At 41.7% G+C, this 25,174-nt stretch overlaps 1 protein-coding gene across 6 annotated transcripts in view; it reads left to right on the top strand.

The window, feature by feature from the left end:
* The window catches only part of rasal2 (RAS protein activator like 2), an 86,419-nt gene extending 62,894 nt beyond the window's left edge, over positions 1 to 23,525 (top strand). For 4 of the 6 annotated variants that reach the window (XM_088085997.1, XM_088085994.1, XM_088085998.1 and 1 more), the window contains 13 exons: positions 1,444 to 1,597; positions 2,285 to 2,383; positions 3,721 to 4,275; positions 4,735 to 4,879; positions 7,721 to 7,865; positions 9,655 to 9,894; positions 10,692 to 10,893; positions 12,736 to 12,935; positions 13,830 to 14,826; positions 15,750 to 15,896; positions 16,950 to 17,152; positions 18,033 to 18,120; positions 22,840 to 23,525. In XM_088085997.1, coding sequence (XP_087942123.1) covers positions 1,444 to 1,597; positions 2,285 to 2,383; positions 3,721 to 4,275; positions 4,735 to 4,879; positions 7,721 to 7,865; positions 9,655 to 9,894; positions 10,692 to 10,893; positions 12,736 to 12,935; positions 13,830 to 14,826; positions 15,750 to 15,896; positions 16,950 to 17,152; positions 18,033 to 18,120; positions 22,840 to 23,007 — 3,343 coding nt within the window. In that variant the 3' untranslated portion in view covers positions 23,008 to 23,525. Of the gene's footprint in view, positions 1 to 1,443; positions 1,598 to 2,284; positions 2,384 to 3,720; positions 4,276 to 4,734; positions 4,880 to 7,720; positions 7,866 to 9,654; positions 9,895 to 10,691; positions 10,894 to 12,735; positions 12,936 to 13,829; positions 14,827 to 15,749; positions 15,897 to 16,949; positions 17,153 to 18,032; positions 18,121 to 18,316; positions 18,348 to 22,839 lie in introns of all 6 variants that reach the window. The other 2 variants (XM_088085995.1, XM_088085996.1) reach the window with 2 other exon arrangements.
* Positions 23,526 to 25,174: the final 1,649 nt, after the last annotated feature.

Genomic DNA, 25,174 nt, shown 5'->3' with positions numbered 1-25,174 from the left:
ACACACACACACACACACACACACACACACAGAGGCACACACAGGCACACACACACACGCACACACACACACACACACAGACAGACACACACACACACACACACACACAGAGGCACACACAGCCACACACACACACACACACACACACACACACACACACACACACACACACACACACACACACAAAGACACACACAGGCACACACACACACACACACACACACACACACACACACACACACACAGGCACACTGTGATCTCCTGAAAAGTCATTGAGTGTCTCTGACAGCCACACGATGAGTCTCCAGCGAGGGGAGAAGTTTTTACATCCTGTGTGTAACATTCAGATTTTACTGAAGTACAACAAAATTAGACGTTTCCATCATTAATCAGTAGATTTTATTTATTAATCAGTAGATTTTATTTATTAATCAGTAGATTTTATTATATATATTTACAAACCTGTATAATAAGACGTGATGTGTTCAATGATTGAAGGAAATTTCAAAATCTAACAATGATTTCTGTTTTTGTCGTTTCTTTTTCTTCCAGTTTTTGGCTGATAAATGGGATCATTTTGTGATTTTGAAAGTAAAGATGCCTTTTTTTTACGCTGTTTTATGTCTCTGAGATCTTATGGAGACTAAAAGGACAAAAACTATTCACGAGTCAATCACTTTATTCAGATTATATTCACATATTTGTATTTAATATTTTTGCAGTAAATAGTTGCAGGTTCAGTATTTTGTGACCAGATAACTCTGAGTTATATTCAGGGTCTAAAGCATTTGTTGTGATTTTCAGCTGATTTATGCTTTATTTTGGAAAGTTTCTTCTTCTCCTGCTGATGAAGCTGCAGTTGTTCCGTTGACCTCCGCTCATTAACCCCTGACAGCTCTGTCTGCCCTCCCGAGGGCGGTCTGTAGTTAAACGCCTGCCTTGCTGCTCGCTGTGTCACGCTCTGCTGCCTGGCTCCCGCTTTCACTGGGAGAGGCTGTTGCTATGGAAACGCTCCCAGAGGCCCAATGCGATTGGCCCGTCCCAGGACCTTGTTTACCACCCACTGGACTACGGGGGAGCTCCATAGAGGTGGAGACGGCGCCCTGCTCGGCTCTGTGGTGAACGGAGCTGCGTGGAGGGTCGAGGTGGGAGCAGAGGAGGAGGAGGAGGAGGAGGAGGAGGAGGAGGAGGAGGAGGGATGCTCTGGGGAACTCCCCTCAGCTGGCTCTGTGGTTGTTTTTCGTAGGTATTCCTGCCTCGCTGTGGGCAGCAGGGGTTGTGGTGACGGCTCAAACACTCGAAGTTTGATGGTGTTGTCATGATATCAGAAAACCTGCGTGGTGCCCTGCGGCAGCGCCGTGTCATTCTTGCATGTCTTTGTGACCTAAAGACCTGAACCTGCGCCTCATTGGATTGTGTTTAAACGTCCCTCTTGTCTTCCAGATCTCGCGGGCTCCCCAAGCTGAAGGAGTCGACCTCCCATGAGTCTTTGCTGAGCCCGGGCAGCGCCGTGGAGGCTCTGGACCTCAGCATGGAGGAGGACGTGTTCATCAAACCTCTGCACAGCAGCATCCTGGGACAGGAGTTCTGCTTCGAGGTGAGTTTGTTCTGCCGCCTCAGGATCAAACTCAGCCAGCAAGCAGCGAGATCACGACTTTATTCGTTGACTTTATTTACTGGGCAGAAAAACAAGTTACAGTTAAACATAAATGTATAAAAAACAAAATTACACATTCAATAGTGCAGCAGTTAAAATATAAAGAACACTATAATTGCAAAGTGAATAAACTGTAAATAAAACAGAAATGTTGTTAATGTTTATTTGCAGTGTGAAGTAATAACGATATAAAGATGTAAACACGTAGTAAAAACACTAAATAAAGGTAAAGTGATAATATGATACAGAAAAAGGGATCGAGAAAATCAGTATGTGATAAATCGCATAAGAGGAGGAAGAGCCAATGTATGCGGTGAGATGTGACACGATACGATTCGATACGATTCGATGCGATTCGATACGATACGATACGACATGATAAAAGAAGATACAATGCCATATAAAATACGAAATGATAAGATAACATAAGGTAAGATATGATACGTTTGATTTTTAGTAATTTGTTAAATACAGAACTGAAATGTTGCTTCATAAATTATTTCTTCTTTTTTTGTTCTCATAAACTTCCATCACTTTACACATGGAGAGGAGTTTTTACATTTCTGTCACCTCGCTGCTGTCACGTGATGAATTATATTAATGATGTCTCTCTGTCTCACCTGTCAGGTGACGTACTCGGGCGGCAGCAAGTGTTTCAGCTGCACTTCAGCCTCAGAGAGAGACAAGTGGATGGAGAACCTGCGGAGAACCATTCAGCCCAATAAGGTCAGACACACACACACACACACACACACACACACACACACACCCACACACACACACACACACCCACACACACACACACACACACACACACACACACACACACACACACTTCCTCCACTCTGTCAGGACACCGCCGTCCTCGTCCAGCGTCAGTGTCTGTCGCTGTAACGAGTTCTCCGAGTCACAGGTCGCTCTGCACACGGTGCGTTCACAAACAGGAACTGTATCAACTGGATATGAAATAATAATATTAAAAAAATAATAAAAAAAATAACAAAGTCCTACACACTTAAAAATCACAAAAAACACTGGAAAAATTTTAAAAACACAACACAAAAGAAAAAAATATATGTAAGAACAATACACAGGAAAAAAATGTTAGAAAAAAGAAATACAACGCAGAAGAAAATGTAGACTCAATGTAAAGCTGAGACTCACTTTTCTTCATGTCAGATGGCGTTCGCCACGGTTTTTAAATGGAGATCGTTGTGTAAAACGACCTGTAGTGACCTCTGGGTTCGGTGTGTGTAGGTTTACTGTCTAAAGGGTTAAGGTTTTTGACAGCAGGGGTTTTTCTGCTGATCTTGCTGTCTTTCTGTGGTATTTTAAAGATTTTTAAAAAATGTTATCATTCCCGAGTGGTAAAAATGCTAAAATTAAGCACCAATACTGTGTAACAAATGAGATTGACCCCAAAAAACGCTGCTACAAGTTATAAAACTTCACTGAGCACGAGAATGTCTGTCATTTACTTCCACCATAATGTTCTGAGCTCCTGTAACTCTAAACTTTCTAAATGCCGAACTGAAACACGTTTATTATAGATTCATGAGGAGAAAAACTCAAACACAAGACTGAGAATTAATCTTCAGTTTCTCAGCTTTCAGATGATGTGAAACACTTGAATGTGGCATTAAATGTTGATGTGCTGTCTCCCCACAAAGTCCCCTAAATGGGTCGATGGGACGAAAGAGGAGGAGCTCAAAGGGACAGCTGTGATTTTTTATGTGGCGCTCAAACACAGACAATCAGTACACTTACATCGTGATAGAAAACGTTAAATTATTGTGTCAGTCCGAATAAACGTAAACATGGACTTTAAAGGTCCAGTCCGAATTTCTCTAAATTTCTCTGATATTTTCTCTTACTTTTCTGTTCAGAGAAACTATCAGAAAATATTTGTAAAATAGTTATCTAAAAATACTATAAGTATACTGAAAGTTAAAAATAAAGATTATTTAAACGCAGGAAGTAGAATTGATATTTTTTTGGGTGAAGAATCAAGAACTGTCCTCCTCTTTCCTCCTTGATGTTAACGGAGGCTGTTTCTGTCGCAGGACAACTGTCGGCGGGCGGAGAACCTGCTGCGTCTGTGGATCATCGAAGCCAAAGACCTGCCGCCCAAGAAGAAGTACTTCTGCGAGCTGTGTCTGGACGACGTCCTGTACGCACGAACCACCAGCAAGACCCGCCACGACAGCCTGTTCTGGGGCGAGTACTTCGACTTCTCCAGCCTGCCCGCCATGCACAGCATCACCGTGCACATCTACCGCGACGTGGACAAGAAGAAGAAGAAGGACAAGAACAACTACGTGGGCCTGGTGAACATCCCGGTGTCGGGCGTGACGGGCCGGCAGTTTGTGGAGAAGTGGTACCCGGTCAGCACGCCCACCACCAGCAAGGCCAAGGGAGGGGGGCCGTCGATCCGCATCAAGTCCCGATTCCAGACCATCTCCATCCTGCCCATGGAGCAGTACAAGGAGTTCGCCGAGTTTGTCACCAACAACTACACCATGCTGTGCTCGGTGCTGGAGCCCGTCATCAGCGTCAAGAACAAGGAGGAGATGGCGTGCGCACTCGTGCACATCCTGCAGAGCACCGGGAGGGCAAAGGTCAGAGTCCAGCAGCCAATCGGCAGCCCGCAATTGCTTATTCGCTCTCCGAGAGTCCGAGAATCAGCTCCGTCATGTCTGCACCGTGAATATGAAGCTGCAGTAAAACAGGGTCTTTAAAGTCATGGAAAAGTTTTGGAAAACTAAATATACACAGCTAAAACATAACCAAATGTATTTGGAAAATTCATGCCAAAAAATGTTTCTCAAAAAATGTAAAATCTCAATCTGTGTCGCTGTCAACCAATCACAGCGCAGAAACATGATGTCATCCATAGCAACAGGGTCAGCCCTGTGAAAGTCCGCCCACACGTCTTTAGAAAAAGCAAAAATGAAATACAAATAAATCCACTTTTCACATTGTGATAACATTCACATGACTGACAGCTGCTGTCCACTCACTCACCGTCTCCTCCTCCTCTTCCTCCTCCGTCTCCTCCTCCGCCTCCTCTGGTTCAGGACTTCCTGACAGACCTGGTGATGTCGGAGGTGGACCGCTGCGCCGACCACGATGTCCTGATCTTCAGGGAGAACACGCTCGCAACCAAAGCTATCGAGGAGTATCTGAAGCTGGTGGGACAGAAATACCTGCATGACGCACTCGGTGAGTCTCAGCTCACACACACACACACACACACACACACACACACACACACACACACACACACACGTCTGTCCACAGGTTTTTATGCCTTCACCCTGCAAATGCTGCAGCAGGCAGCATTATGTTTTTGGGTTGTTGGTCATTCTGCCTCATTCTTGTGAACACTAAAGAACGCGGTGAGGGAAGTCTGTTAAATGTGGCACAAACGTCCACTTGGACTCAACGATGAGTTTGTTAGATTTCGGTCACTGTGATGTTGCATCTCTCTTATTCCTGTAAGAGGTTTATCTCAGGAAGGCCATTAGGGAATTTCCTCAAATTTGGCACAAACTTCCATTTACAAGTGAACTGATTAGAGTTTGGCGGTGAAAAGTCTCTGTGATGTTGTTGGTTCTCGTTCTCAAGAACACGATATCTCAAGAAGATTTTGAGGGAATCTTTTTCACAACTGTGGCAAAAATGTCCATTTGGACTCGAGGATGAACTGATTATATTTTGTTGGACAGAGGTCATAATCATTTTGACCTTGACTCTGTTTCATTCTAGAAAATGATATCTATAGAAGGCCTTAAGGCAATTTCCTCAATTATGGCACAAACGTCCACCTTGACTCAAGGATGAACTGATTAGATTTTGGTGGTCAAAGGTCGCTGTGACCTTGCATCTGGATCATTCTAGTGAATGAAATATCTTAAGAAAACACCTTAGGAATTTTCTTTAAATTTGGCACAAACATCATACTTCAACTCAACAATGAACTGATCAGAATTTGGCGGTGAAAAATCAGTGTGACATCATTGGGCTCATTCTCAAGAACATTTTAAGGGATTTTTTTTTCCTTTTCTTTCAAATTTGGCCCAAATGTCCACATGGACTCAAGGATGAAGTGACGAAATTTTGGTAGTCAGAAGTCACTGTGATCTGTGATCGAAGAATTCAGACCATAATTAGAAGAAATTTTACATAAATGGTAAATAGTAGAAAAAGATGATTTTATTTTTAATATCCAAAAGGCCAAAGGTCACCTTCACTGTGACATCTTAATGTTTGGCAAAATATAAAACCGCAATTTCAGCTTAAACTTAAAGCGAACTTTACAAAGTGAACATCTACAATAACAATAGACGTAAAAACAGAAAGTCGGAGAGAGCAGTTAATGACAGAGTGACTCCAGCAGAAACCAAACAGCTTCATTTCTCTCTGGAGGCGTTTCCTGTGGAAAATGTTCATTTATGTTGTTTTAATAATTAATGTCTCTCAGATGGTGACGATAATCAGTAAAGCAGAGATTCCAGCAGCAGTGAATCATCTTCAGAGGCTCAAGTATATTTTGCTGTTTGGTTTTTTAAATATTTTTTGGTGTTAATTCTCTAAAAAATGAGCCTGCAGCAGTACCGTGTCGATCCTAAATTAGATCAAAAGTCTTGATGAATCGTTTTTATTATTTTTTACGGGCTGCTGAATGCTAAATTTAGAGCCCGTTATGTCTCCGTTCTGCTGCATCATCTTCATCCTCCTCTGAGTGATTCTCCTCTGTTCGCATGTTGTGAAACGTTTCTGAGACGCCATAAAAAGACCCAAAATAGTCCCGAATGTGACAGAAGAAGAAGAAACTGTCACAGACCCGCGAGACCTGCTGTCATCGCGAACCGACAAACCTCAGACTCATCACGTCGGCTCTCATGACTTAGTCATCAGCAGGAAAACTTCAGAGTCAAAAACACAAATATTTTCACCCTCATTACTGTATTTATAGCGTCACATCTGAAAATAGACGATAACTTCTGACTTCCTGCGGCGTGTTAGGTAACACGAGTCCTCTGCGGGGTTCTTCAGCCAAGCTCTTTTATTTTCAGTTATTGTTCTGCATGTTCAACCGCTGCGTTATTTTCAGCTGACGTTCAACAAATATTCACCGAGTCGTTCTGCTGCGTCACCCGCTGAACAAACACTCGGAGGGACTCGTTAAAGCTTAATGATGCGCCAAAGTCTGGAAACCGTTTGTCTGCTGACGGAGAGCTTCCGAAAAACTGATGGAGCATTTAATCGTCAGAGCCGGAAGACCCTTAAGAAATCACGGTTTTTATTATTTATGGTTTTTATTTGGCGTCTTTGAGGGTGTTTTTTTAAAAGGCTGGAGATGCTCGAAACTTTTCAAACTTTGCACACGCATCAGAACTGTTGAACGCTTGAATCACATTTTTCAAACCTGAAGTCAAGGAAATGACAGGAGGCCAGCGGCCAGGCACAGCAGCTCCATACATGATTTTAGGGTTTTAGGTGATTTTTCTCATTTAGGACAATTCTAGGATTTAAAGGTGACATTTCTTTGATTTTAGAGCGTTTTTTGGTTTTTGGGTTTTTGGGTATTTGTCAGATTTTAGGACATTTCCAGGATTTTAGGACTATTCTTGGATTCCGGGACGTTTCTCAGTTTTTAGGACATTTCTGGGAATTTTGGACATTTCTGTGATTTAAGGACATTTTTTAAGATTTTATGACATTTCTAGGATTTTGGGATATTTTAAATTTTAGGATGAATAAAAACAAAAAGAAAAACAGTCGGAGCGGAATAAAAGAGGCAGAAGTGGAGTAAATATGAGCGAGGCTGCTGGAGGGTAACGAGATGAACTTGCAACATTTGTTTTTAGTAAAATCTAACGACGACTGTTGATCGAAGCATTTCTTTGGTTTGACCTTTGACAGCACAGACTGAGGGCGCACAGCTCGCCGTAAACTTCTTGAATCGTGATGCACTGAACTTTTGCCACTGTAATAAGTTTAGTTACTAACCTGTGTGTGTGTGTGTGTGTGTGTGTGTGTGTGTGTGTGTGTCACCAGGTGAGTTCATCAAAGCTCTGTACGAGTCAGATGAGAACTGTGAGGTTGATCCCAGTCGATGCTCCAGCAGTGAACTGGCTGAACACCAGAGTAACCTGAAGATGTGCTGTGAGCTGGCCTTCTGCAAGATCATCAACTCCTACTGGTACCAGTGCACATTCACACCTGCACTAAAACAGTCAACTACTAACATTCACACCTACAGTACCAGTCAGCTCTTTTCATTCACACCTGCAGTCTGAGTTCACACTCACACCTGTATTCCCAGTACATAGTCACATTCACACTTGCGGTACATAATTTCTTAGCATTTATACCTGAAGTCCCTGTACACATTCACACCTGCAGCCCCAGTCAACTATAAACACTGACACTCGCAATCCAGTTTCACATTCACACCTGTTGTCCCAGCACACACTCAGATATACATACCTTCAGTGCCAGTGCATATTCATACCTGTAGTTTAGGGTAACACATTCACACCTGTAGTTTAAGGTAACACATTCACACCTGTAGTTAAAGGTAACACATTCACACCTGTAGTTGAAGGTAACACATTCACACCTGTAGTTTCAGGAAACACATTCACACCTGTAGTTTCAGGAAACACATTCACACCTGTAGTTTAAGGTAACACATTCACACCTGTAGTTTAAGGTAACACATTCACACCTGTAGTTTCAGGAAACACATTCACACCTGTAGTTAAAGGTAACACATTCACACCTGTAGTTAAAGGTAACACATTCACACCTGTAGTTAAAGGTAACACATTCACACCTGTAGTTAAAGGTAACACATTCACACCTGTCGTTTCAGGAAACACATTCACACCTGTAGTTAAAGGTAACACATTCACACCTGTAGTTAAAGGTAACACATTCACACCTGTAGTTTCAGGAAACACATTCACACCTCCAGTATCAAATATGATAATCATCTCTTCCTTTAAATCCAGCCTACAGTTAATAAAACTTTGATAATCTGAAAAATGTGCCTGATGAGTTTTTTAAAATGGAAATCTGACCTCCTCAGAGTGCGGAAGTTTGTTTCTGTCAGATAAAATCAGGTTTGGAGCTTCAACACTTCAGTTATTTTAATTCAGCAAAAAAAAACAATAAACAGCGACTCTGCCACCTGCTGCCAGAAAGATGCAACAACAGGACGCAGTCATCATCATTTTAGAAATGTCCTAAAATTAAAGAACGGTACTAAAATCCCTAAAAATGTCCTAAAATGTTCTAAATCTACTACTTTCTTGCAGTTTGTGGAACATGTTGCTCATTGCCTTTTTGCCCACATTTTGTAAAGAAATGGCTCAGAGTTCAGAGGTTTAAATACGTGTGAAAGGCGTCTGAAAGCAGCACAAGGAGAGATATGTTGCTCCAGGTTTCTAAGGGTTAATGGATTTGTCAAATATTTCACATGATGTGGAAGTTCAAGGTGTTTCGATTTTTCAGATGAATGGAGACATTTAGGACTTTAGGACAGATTTAGTTGATTTTATATGTCAGGGTCTAACTGCCCCTGTGTGTGTGTGTGTGTGTGTTTGTGTGTGTGTGTGTGTGTGTGTGTGTGTGTGTGTGTGTGTGTGTGTGTGTGTGTGTGTGTGTGTGTGTGTGTTTGTGTGTGTGTGTGTGTGTGTGTGTGTGTGTGTGTGTGTGTGTGTGTGTGTGTGTGTGTGTGTGTGTGTGTGTGTGTGTGTGTGTGTGTGTGTGTGTGTGTAAGAAATACACTTTGATGCACACCTCCTCCTCCTCCAATTATAATATATATATATACATATGATAAAAAATCAGATACGTTTCATCAGCCTGCACATTTTGTATTCAAAGTCAAAGAAATTCATTTCAAAATTGTGCTGTAAAACTGTTTATCGAGTAAATGTGTTGCAGGTCTGCAGACGTTGACGCCTCCTGCTCTCTCTCTGCAGCGTGTTTCCTCGCGAGCTGAAGGAGGTGTTTGCGTCGTGGAAGCAGCAGTGCGTGGCTCGCGGCCACCAGCAGGACATCAGCAAGCGTCTGATCAGCGCCTCGCTCTTCCTGCGCTTCCTCTGCCCCGCCATCATGTCGCCGTCGCTCTTCAACCTGATGCAGGAGTACCCCGACGACCGGACGTCCCGCACGCTCACGCTCATCGCCAAGGTCATCCAGAACCTCGCCAACTTCACCAAGTGAGTGTGCGCAGGGCGAGAGACTCACCGCCGGCAGGTTTCGCTTTGGTTCATGTTAAAGCTTCTGAGAGATGACTTTGTTTTTTCCTCCATTCAGGAGTTCACAGAGCTCAGAGTTCAAAAAAAAGTATAGAAATCAAAACGCCGCTGCAACTCAGAACATCAGAAAAAAAGTTCAGTATTTTTCATCCGTTACTTTAGAAAAGGACAGAAGCATTTTTCTATTTTAATTTTTATAATTATGAACTACAGGAAGAAAACAGATTTTTAAAAAAGTAAAAAATGAAATAAGAAAAACACTATATTAGAAACATGAAATCTAAAATCCTAAAATGTGAGAAATGTTCTAAAACCTGAGGAAACCCTAAAACCCTGAAATGTCCTAAAACACTAAAAACAACCTAAAATCTGAGAATATTCCTAAAATCGAAAAAGTTTCTAAGATCAGAGATACATCCTAAAAATATTAGAAACAACCTAAAATCCTTGAAATGTCTTAAAATTGTAGAAACATTCAAAAATCTGCAAAATGTCCAAAAATCTGAGAAATGTCCGAAATTCCTAGAAACTCCCTAAAATCCTAGAAATATGCTAAAATCTTAGAGGGGGACAAAACGTCCCATTGTCCCCCCTCCCCCTTCAGCTATGGACGAGAGGCTTCAAACATAAAGAATATTATGGGATGTCAGTGGAAGCAGAGCTTCTTCCAGAGTGACGGTTGTCATGGATCCCGCCGGGCTGCGGCCAGGCGCAGCGCTCTGACGCGGTTTCTGGACAATTCTGCGTGTCGTCTGCAGGTTCGGAAACAAAGAGGAGTACATGGCCTTCATGAACGACTTCCTGGAACACGAGTGGGCGGGGATGATGCGTTTCCTGTCGGAGATCTCCAACCCGGAGACGCTGTCCAACACGCCGGGCTTCGAGGGCTACATCGACCTCGGCCGCGAGCTGTCCGTCCTGCACGCTCTGCTGTGGGAGGTCGTCTCTCAGCTCGACAAGGTACCAGCCAACTGTGTGTGTGTGTGTGTGTGTGTGTGTGTGTGTGTGTGTGTGTGTGTGTGTGTGTGTGTGTGTGTGTGTGTGTGTGTGTGCAGTGATGACATACACAGGTTTTACAGTTTCTTGGTGTCATTAACATTTTCAGAATTTTAACCCTTTAAATGTCAGTTTTTTGTGATTGATGTTGAGTCTCCTCCTCCTCAGTGTGTGAGTGTAGCTGCTGACAGTCTGGGATATGTCAGTGTGTGAGTGTAGCTGCTGACAGTCTGGGATATGTCAGTGTGTGAGTGTAGCTGCTGACAGTCTGGGATATGTCAGTGTGTGAGTGTAGCTGCTGACAGTCTGGGATATGTCAGTGTGTGAGTGTAGCTGCTGACAGTCTGGGATATGTCAGTGTGTGAGTGTAGCTGCTGACAGTCTGGGATATGTCAGTGTGTGAGTGTAGCTGCTGACAGTCTGGGATATGTCAGTGTGTGAGTGTAGCTGCTGACAGTCTGGGATATGTCAGTGATCAGCAGCTACATTGACTGTGACAGGTCACCTAGTGGAAATAGCATGTATTTCCTCCATATGCCAAATATGGTCAAAATGACCTCATCAGGTAGAAAATAGTCAAAATGACAAATTCAGAGTCAAAAGCCCAGAATGACACCCAGAAATAATACAAGTCCTGTTTTTCTGCTCTGATGATAAATATGTTTAAAAAGTTCATATCAAAAGTTTAAAACCGCTAAATGATGGAGGGTACGTCCAAATATGGCACAATGAGTCGTCACAGAGACGCTGAGCTCACCTGCTGAATCACAGACTGATTTCTGTCTGCTGAGTGATCAGTTATTGATCAGTGATCAGTTATTGATCAGTGTGTGTTTGTGTGTGATTGTACATTTTTGATGATGTAACACGAATGAACATGAGGAGCAAAGTTCACTTGAGTTCATTTAACCACATTAACACAGCATGGCCTGACCCCTCCCCCTCCCCCGGCTGTCTCACCTGTCTCACCCGTCTCACCTGTCTCACCCGTCTCACCTGTCTCACCTGTCTCACCTGTCTCACCTGCGGCGTCTCGGTCTCAGCATGACGGCTCTGCTGTGTTTGCTGTGGTTCTGTTCAGTAGCAGCATGATGTTCTACAGCTGCATCTCGAAAAATTGTATTGTGAAAAAGTTAATTATTCGAAGTAATTTAATTAAAAAAGGTAAACTTTCATATTTTGTTTATTCATTAAACATCAATATTTCAAGCCTTTTTTTGTTTAAATTTTAATGATTATGTATCATAGCTCATGAAAATCAGAAATACAGAATCACAAATTATCAGAATATTTTCTAAGATCGAAGAAATTATAAGTATGTTCATTTATATACTCAGTACTTAGCTGGGGCTCTTTTACTATGAATTACTGCATCAGTGTGGAGTTGGGTGTTTCTAATATTTTGATTTTTGGTTTTTTTGTTACATTTTTTAATTTTTTCTAGCTGTAGGCCATAATTATGAAAATTAAACATCCTAGTTAATGTAAGGAGTCTAGAATATATTAAATTGTCAGTTTCTTAAATAACTGATGGAAAATATTCAATGTTTTTACAATATTCATATTTTTTAGATGCACGTCTGTACTTTATTTTGGTTTCCATTAAGTTTCCCTCATGTTTTTTTTCCTCCTCTGTTCACCTGCTGTCTGGCCGACTCGCTCTGTTGCCACCATCTCGCTCTCCCACCACCTCCTCCACCACCGCATCCTGGTGCTCCAAACAAACCATCTGCACACACACACACACACACACACACACACACACACACACACACACACACACACACACACACACGGCGAATCCAGGGTGAAAATTCCTTCCTGCAGGCCACCGTAGCAAAGCTGGGCCCGCTGCCGAGGATTCTGGGAGACATCTCTCGCTGCCTGGCCTCTCCGACGCCCGTCCAGCAGCAGCTGAGACGCTTCCAGGACCAAAACTCTGCACACAACATGAGCGGCAGCCTGTCGTCAGGGTTACAGCGGATCTTTGAGGACCCCGCCGACAGGTAACCTATCAGCTGATCCGACGGTCGTCCTCCTTTTTCAAACAGAAAGAAAAAGAAAACAAAGTTGTCTTTTTTTCTCTGCCAAAAAAAATTCAAATTAAATCCTGCAACAAAAGATTTCAAGAGAAAAAGCATTTTTTTCCTGAAAAAATCCCCAAAACATTTTAATAAAAAAGTCACTTTTTTAAAAAAAAAAATCTCCAAAAAATGCCCTTTTTCTTTGAAAATTGCCAAAATATACCAGTAAATATACCTTTTTTTTTTTTTTTTTTACAGAAAACATGCCTTCATATTTTCTATAAAATTCACCAGTAAATGAAATGTGTGTGTGAAATGTCCCTCTCATAAAGCCAAAATAAAAAACAGTCCGTCCCTGCATCTAATCCTGTTCTGTTAATTTTGTTAAATAATATATATTTAAAGATGTAATCCTGACATAAAAGAACTGATGAAGAGAATAGCTGCTCGTTTCAGAGAACGCACAGTCAGAGATTAATAAACAAACATAGATTAACAAACAGTCAGAGATTAATAAACAAACATAGATTAACAAACAGTCAGATTAACAGTCAGAGATTAACAAACAGTCAGAGATTAACAAACAGTCAGATTAACAGTCAGAGATTAACAAACAGTCAGATTAACAGTCAGAGATTAACAAACAGTCAGAGATTAATAAACAAACATAGATTAACAAACAGTCAGAGATTAACAAACAGTCAGATTAACAGTCAGAGATTAACAAACAGTCAGAGATTAACAAACAGTCGGTAGAATAGTGAATGGACGCTGACAAAGAGACACTCTGGGGGACAGACGGAGACGTAGATGTGACCTTTGATGATGTGTTGAAGCTTCCTGAGGCTCTGACTCTGTACGTGTCACTTCCTGCAGCCGCAGCGACGTGCGCAGCGACGTGCGCAGCGACGTGCGCAGCGACGTGCGCAGCCTGCAGTCTCCGCTCGCTGACTTGATGGAGGGTTACGTTCGGGGTCAGCGCCCCCTGCTGGCTCAGCAGCATCCCTCCGCCCACACCAGCTTCTCCGACCAGGAGGAGCGGGACAGCCCGCTGCCCAATGGCCGCAGCATCTCTCTGGTGGACCTGCAGGACGCCCAGAGTCTGCACGGGCCCCCGGGGGCCCCGACGCACCACGAGGCCCCGCCCCGTCTCAGCAGGGTCGGCTCCCAGGCTTCCGTTGGACACGCCCCGCCCGCGTCGAACTACCCCCACTCCAACCCGCTGACCCCTCAGCCGGGGCCGCACCCGACCAAAGCCCCGCCCAGAGACGGCCAGCCGCAGAGCGCGCCGCAGACGAGGCGGCCGCTGCACCCGTCGCTCAGCCAGCAGCGCAGCCTGCAGCCGCTGTCCTTCCAGAACCCGGTCTACCACCTGAGCAACCCCGCCCACAGCCTGTCCACGCGCTCCGCCCACTCGCTGCGACAGGACTCCAGCTCCGAGAACCTGAGCACAGAGAGCTCGCACAACAGCCACAGCAACTCCGACGACTTCGGCAGCCAGGTGGGGGTCAAAGGTCGCGTGGCCTCCAACAGCAGCCTGGACGAGTCGGGCAGCAGGCGGAGCGTGCAGAGCGAGGAGTGTTCCACGCCGCGCCGACATGCGCCGTCCGACCTCCCGCCCGGGGCCGCCACGGCGGTCGCTATTCCCCGCCAAAGCACGACGGCGGGTACCGCCCACATTGTCAAGGTGGAGCAGCAGAGCAGAGGAGGGGGCGGGGCCAGGACGCCACGCTCGCTCCCTCACAGCGCCTCGCTGCGCAGCAGCAGCAGCGCCAACACGGAGCCCACGCCCGGCCACGCCAGTCGCCAACAGGCCGCCTGCTCCGTGGAGAACGTGGCCCCGCCCCCAAGGAGCGCCCCCAAGCCTCAGCAGGTACGACCCAAACACACCGTCGTCTTCAACGTCTCTGACAGAAGGTCAGAATTTAACCCTTTAACTCTCTGAAACCTGACAAGTGACAAGGAGTGATTTTACAAAACATTACCCAAAATCGCCAAAACGTGATCGCAAAATGACCCGAACATTTGACCAACGACCTGAAAACACTAAAATGTTTTAAATCTGTATCATAATTTTAAATACGTAATTATAGTAATTTTTCTGTTTTCATTATTTTTTCCTTTCTTTAAAAAAAAAACATTTTTTACTTCATTTTCAGCTCAGTTTTCTTCTCATCTTTTACTAGTTTCTTGAAATTTGCGGGACATTTCCTGCCAAGTCGCCCATTTCCTTTTTGTCATGTTTTCAAAATAAATCAAACCGATGTGTTCGATGTTCGAAGGGTTAAACGCCTCTGAAATGTGTCCAAGTACAAGTGCTGACGATCGATCCAGGTTTCAAAGGGTTAACAGCCTCACCGAGAAAAAGCAACAGTAGAAAAACGTTGCATTTGTTGGTGTTTTTTGGTCATAAACGGCCTCTGACAGAAAAAAAATCAAAAAATCAAAATTACAAATTATTAACTGTTTTAATGATTGAAAAATGTCACCATACCGACTCATATTAACGTATGACCGTGATATTTCTGCTCTTACCGGCACTAATATTATTTCAACACACATTTACCGTCACAGGACTTAAAAACGTCTCCGACATGGTGAAAAATAAAAACGCTGAGATATGATGGACTCACATCAAAGACGGTTTTCACTGCGGTAATTTTCGGCCTCTTCAGGTTAGTGACGGTTAGAACGCAGCAGGAGCCTCGTGGAAACGTTCGCACCTCACGTCACCGTCACCGAACGTTTGTGTGTCAGCGTCGCAGGTGTGTGATGATGTCACTGGTTTGTGTCGAGGTGGCGTCTCCGGTGGAGGCGGTGGCGGTGGCGATGTCCCCGGTGGAGCGGACGGCGGCCTGGGTGCTTAACAACGGCCAGTACGAGGAGGAGGAGGAGGAGGGAGGAGGAGAGAGGAGCCGGGAGGAGGGCAGGAACACTGAGAAGGTACACACACACACACACACACACACACACACACACACACACACACACACACACACACGGACAGGTGTCTACAGATGTGACCACCACTCACGTCCGTCTTTCTGTCCGACACATGCAGCGACTCTGTTTGTGTTGATGCTTTTTCTCGTATGTAAACAGAGTTCATTCGTTCGTGTAAAACCCTAAAAAGTCTTGAAATTTGCAAATAAATTCCAGGCCTGAAAATACGTCAGAAAACTAAGTATACCCTGAAAATTTTGGAAAAGTCGTAGAATTGTTTTTCACAAACCTGCGTAATAACACATGATGTGTGCAAATGTGAAAATCCAACAGTGTTTTGTGTTTCTGGCTGATAAAAAGATCGTTTTGGTGATTTTTAAAGAAAACGTGCCTCCCTTCTTTTTTCTGGGATTTCAGGACATTTTGTGGATTGCAGTAGATTGTGGAAACCGAAAATTTATGAAGAAAATTTTTTTAATTTCTTTTAAAAAATCAACAAAAATTCTAAAGAAAAAAAATGATGGCTTAATTTTTTAAAGAAAACTGAAGGTTTGAATGTGCATTTTCTTTAAAAATCATCCCAAATTTTTTAAGAACAAAAAAATCGACAGTTTTTTTCTTTAAAAATCACCAGAAATCTTTAAAGAAAAAAAAATCAAAAATGTTTAAAGGCAACAAAAAGGCCAATTTTTAAGCTAAGTATGGAAGATGTTTTCTTCATGTCTTTTGTCTTTGTCTTTTCTTTAAAAATTAATACAAAAGAGGTTGCACCCCCCACCATCCCAATCCTGTTCTGACTTTATGTTTTATTTAAATAATTTAGATTTTAAAAAGCTGTTTCACAGTGATGAGTAAGAACCAATAAGGAGTATCGATGGTCGTTTCAGAGAACGTGTGGTCTTGAAAATTTGCCTCAAAGTCCTGGAAAAGTCCTGGAAATGTGTTGGTAAAAGAAAACGTAGAATCCCTGTAAACAGTGATTGATGTCAGGGTAACCTTGTCCTCCTCCTCCTCCTCCTCGTCCTCCTCGTCCTCCTCGTCCTCCCCCCTCAGTATGAGCTGGAGATCTCCCGGCTGAAGGAGCGTCTGCGGGTGTCCGGCCGGCGTCTGGAGGAGTACGAGCGGCGGCTGCTGGCTCAGGAGCAGCAGATGCAGAAGCTGCTGCTGGAGTACAAACACCGTCTGGAGGACAGCGAGGAGCGTCTGAGGAGACAGCAGGAGGAGAAGGACAGCCAGATGAAGAGCATCATCTGCAGGTACGACAAGCTCCGCCCCTCTGGGAAACGCAGGGCAGGAAAACAAACACACTCGAACAAAAAAAACACTGTCAGTAATGCCGAGTAACGTAATGCGGACGGTGATTTCATTTCACCAAAACATTCAAACACACTCAGCTTCATTCAACACTTTTTGTGGCAACATTTTGATTCTGTTTTAAGAAGACATTTTTGTAACTTTTTGATGAAATTTTAAACATTTTTTAATAACATTTTATGCACATTTACTGAAGCTTTTCTTGGAACATCTTGGATATATGAAACAGTGATTATACTTTATGAGTGTTTTTCTGGAATATTCCTAATATTTTTCTGAACATTTGGATGCTGTTTTGGGAACATTTTTAATAACATTTTGACACTGTTTTGGGAAATGTTAACGATATTTAAGTGACGTTTTATGAACATTTTGAAGAAAAATAAATATTTATGTATTATAAATATATTATATATATATATATATATATATATATATATATATATATATATATATTCAACATTTTGAGGCGTTTGGGAAACTGATGACTTTTAGGGAACATTTTGTTGACATTTTAGAAACTTTTTGGGAAAAATTCCATTGACAACTTCAATTTATTTTTAATCATATTTTTCATTTAAAAAATGTAGAAATTAAATTGAACATTGTCATGTTCTTTTTTATTTTTAACGTATTCATTTTTTTCAGACGGCGTATTTTTGGCTGAGCTAACTGAACAAAGGATTAAATCTTGGAAAAAGTGTTTTCTTTTTCACTGGATGTCAAAATGAATTAAAGTGATAATCGTTAAGTGACTTAATTGATGTACTGATGATGACGGCGTCCTCGCCGCGTACAGATAATGTGTTTCTGTGTGCTCAGGCTGATGGCGGTGGAGGAGGAGCTAAAGCGGGACCACGCAGAGATGCAGGCGGTGATTGAAGCCAAGCAGAAGATCATCGACGCTCAGGTACAACATCACACCTGCAGACACACCTGTATCCACCTCCACGCTGTGCGAGCCGTCAGTTAAAAGCCGCTTCCTGTTAGTTTTGAAGTAAACGTACTGAAAGATGAAATGATTTCCTGACTGTTGACGGTGGTCAGCAGCCGTCTGCGAGCTGCACTTTTAGCTCGTGTTCTCATCGTCTCTTCACTGATTTCAGGTCAGTAACGGATGTGAAATAAACCAATCAGGCAAGTAGTGACTGTAGTCCCGCCCCCTCCCTCACCCCCACCACCAAACTGCGCTGTTTTAGAAAAAAAAAATCTGCTGTCAACATCAAGCGCCAACATGCCCGAGCAGCCAATCACAGAGCAGATGTTACGTTTTAACCCAGCATTCATAGCGTCGTCATGAGAACTGGCGTCAGTTGATGTAAACTTTATTTTCCGTCGTGATTCTTAATTTGTTTAGAAAAGTTCACCAAACGCTCAGAGTCCAGTTTATTACGTAGTTTTACTGAAGCTAAACCGAACAAAATGCGACCAAAAATTATCCAGATATGTTCAGGAAATATCCCTAAATGTTCCCTAAACGTTCTGAAAATGTTTTTAAGATATAACCAAAATGTTCTTAAATTATTGTCTCTAAAATGTTCCCAGTATGTTCCGAAAATTTTCCTTTCCCTAATTTATTTTGGTCCTCGTTAACATTTTTCTAAGAGGAATGCACTTAATGGAGAGTAAATAACATCAAAGAATTAAAAACAGAAATGAAAGGAAATAAAAAACATATAGACTGAAAAGTCAGTTCAGTTTATTCATTTTTATTTCTGTTCTTGGCCTCTCACAGCAAGTAAACATTTTCATAATTAATTCATTTACCAACAAATTAAAGTTATGCAAAAGGAAAAAAACATCAAAACAATATCAACGACAGAAAATCAATGAGATATACCTAAAATGTCCTGAAAACCTCAAAATGTTCCCAAAATAATCTGAAAATGTGACTAAAATGTTCTGAAATGGCCCCAAACATGTTCCCTCTATGTTGAAATAAAGTCCCTAAATGTTCCTAAGAATTTAATGAAAAAAAACCCCAAAATGTTCCCAAAAATTTCTGTAGTTGTCCCAGACATGTTCCCAAAATTTTCGTAAAACCTCCTGAGAATGCCATTAAAATGTTCTGAAAATGTCCCTAAAATGTCATCAAAATCTCCCTTTAATATTTCCAAAATGTTCTGAAAAAGTCATTAAAATTTAATGAAAATGTCCCTAAAATGTTAAAACATTTCCCAGATGTCAGCCTACCTGATAACTACCTGGTATTTGTAATCAATAAGGTGATCAGCTGTGAGAGCTGTGCAGACCTGCAGGAATAAACTGGACACTGAGCGTAAAAACGGTTCATTTTCAGAGCTGAAAAAACTGAATTTGCCAAATATTCGACTTTAAATTGTAAATTTATTTCGAAGTTCTGATCTTTGTTCAGCGCTTTAATTGTTTCTAAACAGCAGATTAATAATCTCAAAGTTTGAGAGTTTTGGTTGGTCGTTGAGCCGCAGACTCAGAGGTCGCCGTTTGTATCGAGGACTCATTTTCGTTTTTTCCGAATGATCAGATCAGAGTCGGAGCCACGTCATTGACGCGAGGTCAAAGGTCGGTTTAGTGCAGGAACGTGAAACTTGATGTGCTTTGGGGCCGCTCGCAGCAGTCCAGATGTTTCAAGGATTTTAGAAAGTTTTTTGGATTTTAGGACATTTCTGTGATTGAAGGAAATGTCTCGAATTTTAGGAAATTTCTCGGATTGTTGGACGTTTCACGGATTTTAGGACATTGCTTGAAATTTAGGATGTTCGTCGGGTTCAAGGGTGTTTGGAGGATTTTTTTACATTTCTGGCATTTTAGGAAGTTTCTAGGATTTTAGGACACTTCTCAGATTTTAGCATGTTTCTTGGATTTTGGGATGTTTATAGAAATTTATCATGTTTCTCACATTCTTGCACATTTCCAGCACGTTTTTTAGGATTTCAGGACACTTTCCAGATTTTAGCATTTTCTTGGTTTTTAGGACGTTTGTAGGATTTTAAAACATTTGTAGGATTTTTATTTTGATGCTATTTTATGCACTAAAAGTAGAAAAAAAATCCCAGGGTGAATCACTTTGTTGTTATTGAGAATTAGACAATGGTTGAGCGGGCCACCCGGCACCCCATTAGACGGCCAGATTTGGCCCGTGGGCCATAAGTTGACCATCACTGATGTAGTCGTAGTTGACTGTTGTTAATCAGAGTCTCTTTTTCAAAGTTGTAGTGAAATTTAGTAATTAAAGAAAACTGATGTTTGGGACGTTTCGCAGCATAAAATCAGCAGTTTCTTCATCAGTCTGTCGTGATGTTAATATTCGGATCTGATGAATGAGCAGATCAGAGCGTGACGCCGTCTGTACGAGTCACATCAGAGCGTGACATCAGAGCGTGACATCAGAGCGTGACATCAGAGCGTGACATCAGAGCGTGACGCCGTCTGTACGAGTCACATCAGAGCGTGACATCAGAGCGTGACATCAGAGCGTGACGCCGTCTGTACGAGTCACATCAGAGCGTGACATCAGAGCGTAACGCCGTCTGTACGAGTCACATCAGAGCGTGACATCAGAGCGTGACATCAGAGCGTGACATCAGAGCGTGACGCCGTCTGTACGAGTCACATCAGAGCGTGACATCAGAGCGTAACGCCGTCTGTACGAGTCACATCAGAGCGTGACGTGAAAAATCACCAGAAGGTGATTTTTATATTTGCAGCATCAGTTGGTGAAACTCTCACTGACTCGTGTCGTGTCTGCGGGCTGCTGGTGTTTTGGCGTTCTGGTGTTTTGGCGTTTTTTCAGCTGGTTTTCTTTCTGTTTGGCTGCCCCCCCCCCTCACTCCCCCCCTCCATGAAGCAGCACTGGCTTTGAACACGAAACGAGGCGACAGGAGGCGTTAATGCGAGCCGGCCTGCTCGGGTTCGCTCGGGTGTGTCTCCGTTTCTGAGCAGCTGAATCAAACATTTTGACTTCCTGCTGAGAAACTGCCGAGCTTCACTCTCACTTTGGTTTGTTTTGCTGTTTTCAGTTTTTTTGTGTGTTTTTTTGGGCTGTTTCTGTTTTCTGCCGCTGCCCTCAAACGTTTTCTGGATGTTTTTTCGCAGTTTGATTCTGTCGGGTCAAAGACACATCACAACTTCACTCGCTGTCAAACTGAATCTTCTAATATTTAACCTTTAATTTCTATTAACGTGATCATCAATAATGATGTGATATCAGTCAGATTTTAAGGTTTATGTGTCAAATTCACAAATACTGTGCTGCATTCCTCATGTGAAAGACACTATAATATATATTTTTTTATGGCTTTTTAATGCATTATTTGCACATTTTAAGACATTTTTAAAGTGTAGCAATCTCTTAAAGTTTTTACCTTAGTTTCCCATTTTAAGTGAGAATAAATTCAGGGATTATTTTTAAGTAGCTTGGTTAATTTTGAGAGATTTTCACCAGTTTCATCTTCAAAAACTCTTATCCATCCATTAACCTCAATTTGGGGGTAAACTCCTTAATTTGTACAAATTAAGGAATACCTGTAATGTAATTGTGTCAGTTTTAAAGATATTTTACTCTCTTAATCCATTTGAAACAATCCTTAACTGAATATTTAAGCCTGTTAATGAAGGAAAAACAGTCAAACAAGAATAGACCAAAATCCTTTAATGTTAAAACTGAAGCAGCTTAATGTAAACTGATCATTAAATCCTATAAAGGTAAAAAAAAATTGCTTCATTTCTGTTTTAAAAGTTTTGTGATTTTTCAATTAAAGGCGAACAATAAAAAAAAATTAAAACCCCCTTAAATGTATGATTATCCATTCATGAATTAGCTGAATTAGCTGCTTAAGTTTTTAATATTGTACATACAAAGTTATCTGTATTGTTATTTTTTTGGACCCTTTTTAAAAATCTTTAATCCATAAAACCAAATAATGTTTCTATTAATTTGTGTTAATTTTGGTAAACCTGTTAACCAGCTGAATACTGAATAAGATCCCTAAAAATGTTATTAATCTGCTGCTGAAAATATTTAAATATTATGTGGAAATTAAGTTTTAAGTCGATTTATACCATTACCACGATACCATTAATAAATAAAAAAAAATCCATTCAAGCCTTAAATGGTTTGACATTGACTTCAGAAATATTTTAACTTTAGTAAAAAGAAAAAAACAAACAGCTCAAACTCATTAAGGGATTTTGTCCAATGTGGAAAAGTCGAGTAAATCCACAAAATTTCTCTTCATAAACAAAACTGACTTTACATTTCAGAACTTTAAAAATAAAGGTGTTTTTAGGGGGTTTAGCTTTTAAAAATTAATGGACAAATAATTTTTATTTGGGTATTTTTATTACATTAAATTGTTGGGGTTTTTTGGGTTTTTTTAAAAAAAAAAATCCACCGTACATTTTAAACAGATTTTGTTCGTTCTTATTTTTTTTTTTTTTTAAATAAAAATAAAAGTAACTTAAAAATAAAAAATAAATACTAATAATAGTTGGTGTAACTGAAGATTTTATGATCATATATATATTTCTATCCTGAAGTGACTTTATGATGTGATTTCAACCCGACAGATCGTCACACACCTTTACTTCATTTCATACCTGCCAGTCTGACTTCCTGTCCCGCCTCCCCTCTCCGTCTCTGTCCAATCAGGAGAAGCGGATCGGCTCACTGGACGCGGCGAACTCGCGGCTGATGGCGGCGCTGACGCAGGTGAAGGAGCGCTACAGCACGCCCAACCTCCGCAACGGCCTGTCACCCACCAACCCCACCAAACTCTCCATCACTGAGAACGGCGAGTTCAAAAACAGCAGCTGCTGATTGGCCGAGCGGGAGGGGGCGGAGCTTAAACTCTCTTAAAGCTGCAGCGCTGCGAACGAACGGAAGGAGAATCTATAAATACGAGTGTAAATACTGAAGGTTTGGTCTGTTCAGTGTACAGAGAGAGAGAGAGAGAGAGTGTGTGTGTGTGTGTGTGTGTGTGTGTGTGTGTGGGTGTGTGTGTGTGTGCGCACGCAGCGTCACAGAAGCACAGTGAGGAAGAAGCAAACCAAAAACTAAAAAACGCACTCGAGTTTTCTAACCAACTTTTTTTATCGTTTTTATTTGAACTTTTTTTTTGTGTGTCGTTAAAGCTGAAGTTGTTTTATTATTTTTTTGAGTGGAGGGTTTTTTTTTTGTTTTTTTTTTACCTGACGAGATGTTTTTGGGTTTTAATTTATTCCTCCACGTCGTGTCCTTGTTGCTGATCTACTGAACAGACTCCCGTAGGACCGGGGTCAAAGGTCGCACACCTGTCTGCTGTCCCACATTGAGAATAAAAGCTGCCTGAAAGTTAAGTGTTTTCTCTTTCATTATTATTTTACCTATTATTTTACCTATAAAAGCGCTAAATAGGTCATATCTATTATAATTATTATTATTAATTTTTATAATAAATTTATATTTTATCTGCTTTAACACAATCGGACACTTAATTCATAAAGTAGCTGATTTAAAGTTCTGAAAAAATGTTTTCACTATTTTTACTACTAATAATAATTTGTTATTTTTCAAAGAAAAAATCCCAGTTAGTCTCTGATTCTCTTTTTGATTTTACTGTAAATTAAAAAAACATTTCTGTTTTAGATTATTGCTAAAATCTTAAAGAAAAATCTGGTGAAGGACAAACAATCGTGCACACTGTCCGACTACTTTTTAATTCATTTAAATATTAAGCAAACAAAGTTTCGGTCGTCACGCCTTCATCTGGCTGATGATGACGGCCTGATGGCCGAAACATTTTACGCAATAATAAAATTAAATTGCAACAAACGGTCAGTGTGTGTGAACTCTCTTTGCTTCATCAAGCCACGATTTTTCTCCTACAACCGTTAAAATCTGGTCAAACAAACAGAACATTTTTCACATAGATTAGTTTAAAAAATATATTAATTTTTGCTCAGACATGTTCGTTTAAGTTGCAGCTAATAGATTAAGAACTTCGACACTTTTATTTTTACATTTATATTTGTATTTACAGCAACAATCAATCACATAGTTAACACAAAGCAATTAACCAATAAGTCAGTCAACACAAATCTATCACTTATAAAGTCAACACAGCAAAACAACAGAAAGCAAAAATTAATCAATGATTCAGGTAACTGAAAGAAATAATCAGTTACTCAGTCGCATTCAACAGAATTGATTAATTTACAAAAGCAACATCAACGACCTGAACGCTGAGAATTCATCGACGAGACTCCGGACAGAAGAGAGAAACACGGCAGAGAGCGACGTCAAACGGTGAAGTTTGATTTCAGATTCTCACTGTTTTTGCTGGTATTTGTACAAAGAAATCAGAGAAAATACTATATATATATACATATATATTTACATAGTCTTGGTATTGTCTCTGAACACTCTGGTCTTGATTGCAGCCCTGCGTGTCATGACGAGCGCTCGGACAGGTCAGCCTCTCCAAAGCTGCCTCCTCTGACGGCTCTCCGGCTGCGGCGCCCGCGGATCCCTCTCCTTCCCAGCGTTGGTGACCGACGGCGTGGCTGGCGGCTGCCCATGGGGTAGGCCGCATCGACAACCCTCATCACGGCCGTCTTCCTCCTCAACGCACTTTAGCCGTCTGCTGAGCCTCCACACATGGCTCCAGTCCACCTGCAGAATGCAACTTTGGGTTTATTGATAAATTTTAATCTATTTTGGAATCTCTCCTCCTTCTCTTCAGCAGATGGACTCCATCCGAACCGAGCGTGTCAGAGCGCTTTGACCCCTTCAAACCTGGATCGTCACTGTTCACGTGCTGCGTTGAGACGCCTTTCACAGGTATTTAAAACCTTTCAACACTCAGCACGTTGATGCAGAAACACGGGTGGGGCTCGATGGCGAGTGCCTGGTGGCCTGGCCGAAAAAACAACATGGGACCTCCTTCCCGTGGGCTCACTACTCATAGGAGGGGCCAAAGGGGACGGGTGCGATGTGAGTTGGGCGG

This window comes from Plectropomus leopardus, chromosome 12 (assembly GCF_026936395.1).
Source record: "Plectropomus leopardus strain MGB_pleo_1.0 chromosome 12, ASM2693639v1, whole genome shotgun sequence".
NCBI lineage: Eukaryota > Metazoa > Chordata > Actinopteri > Perciformes > Serranidae > Plectropomus > Plectropomus leopardus.
This window is presented reverse-complemented; position numbering and strand designations above follow the sequence as displayed.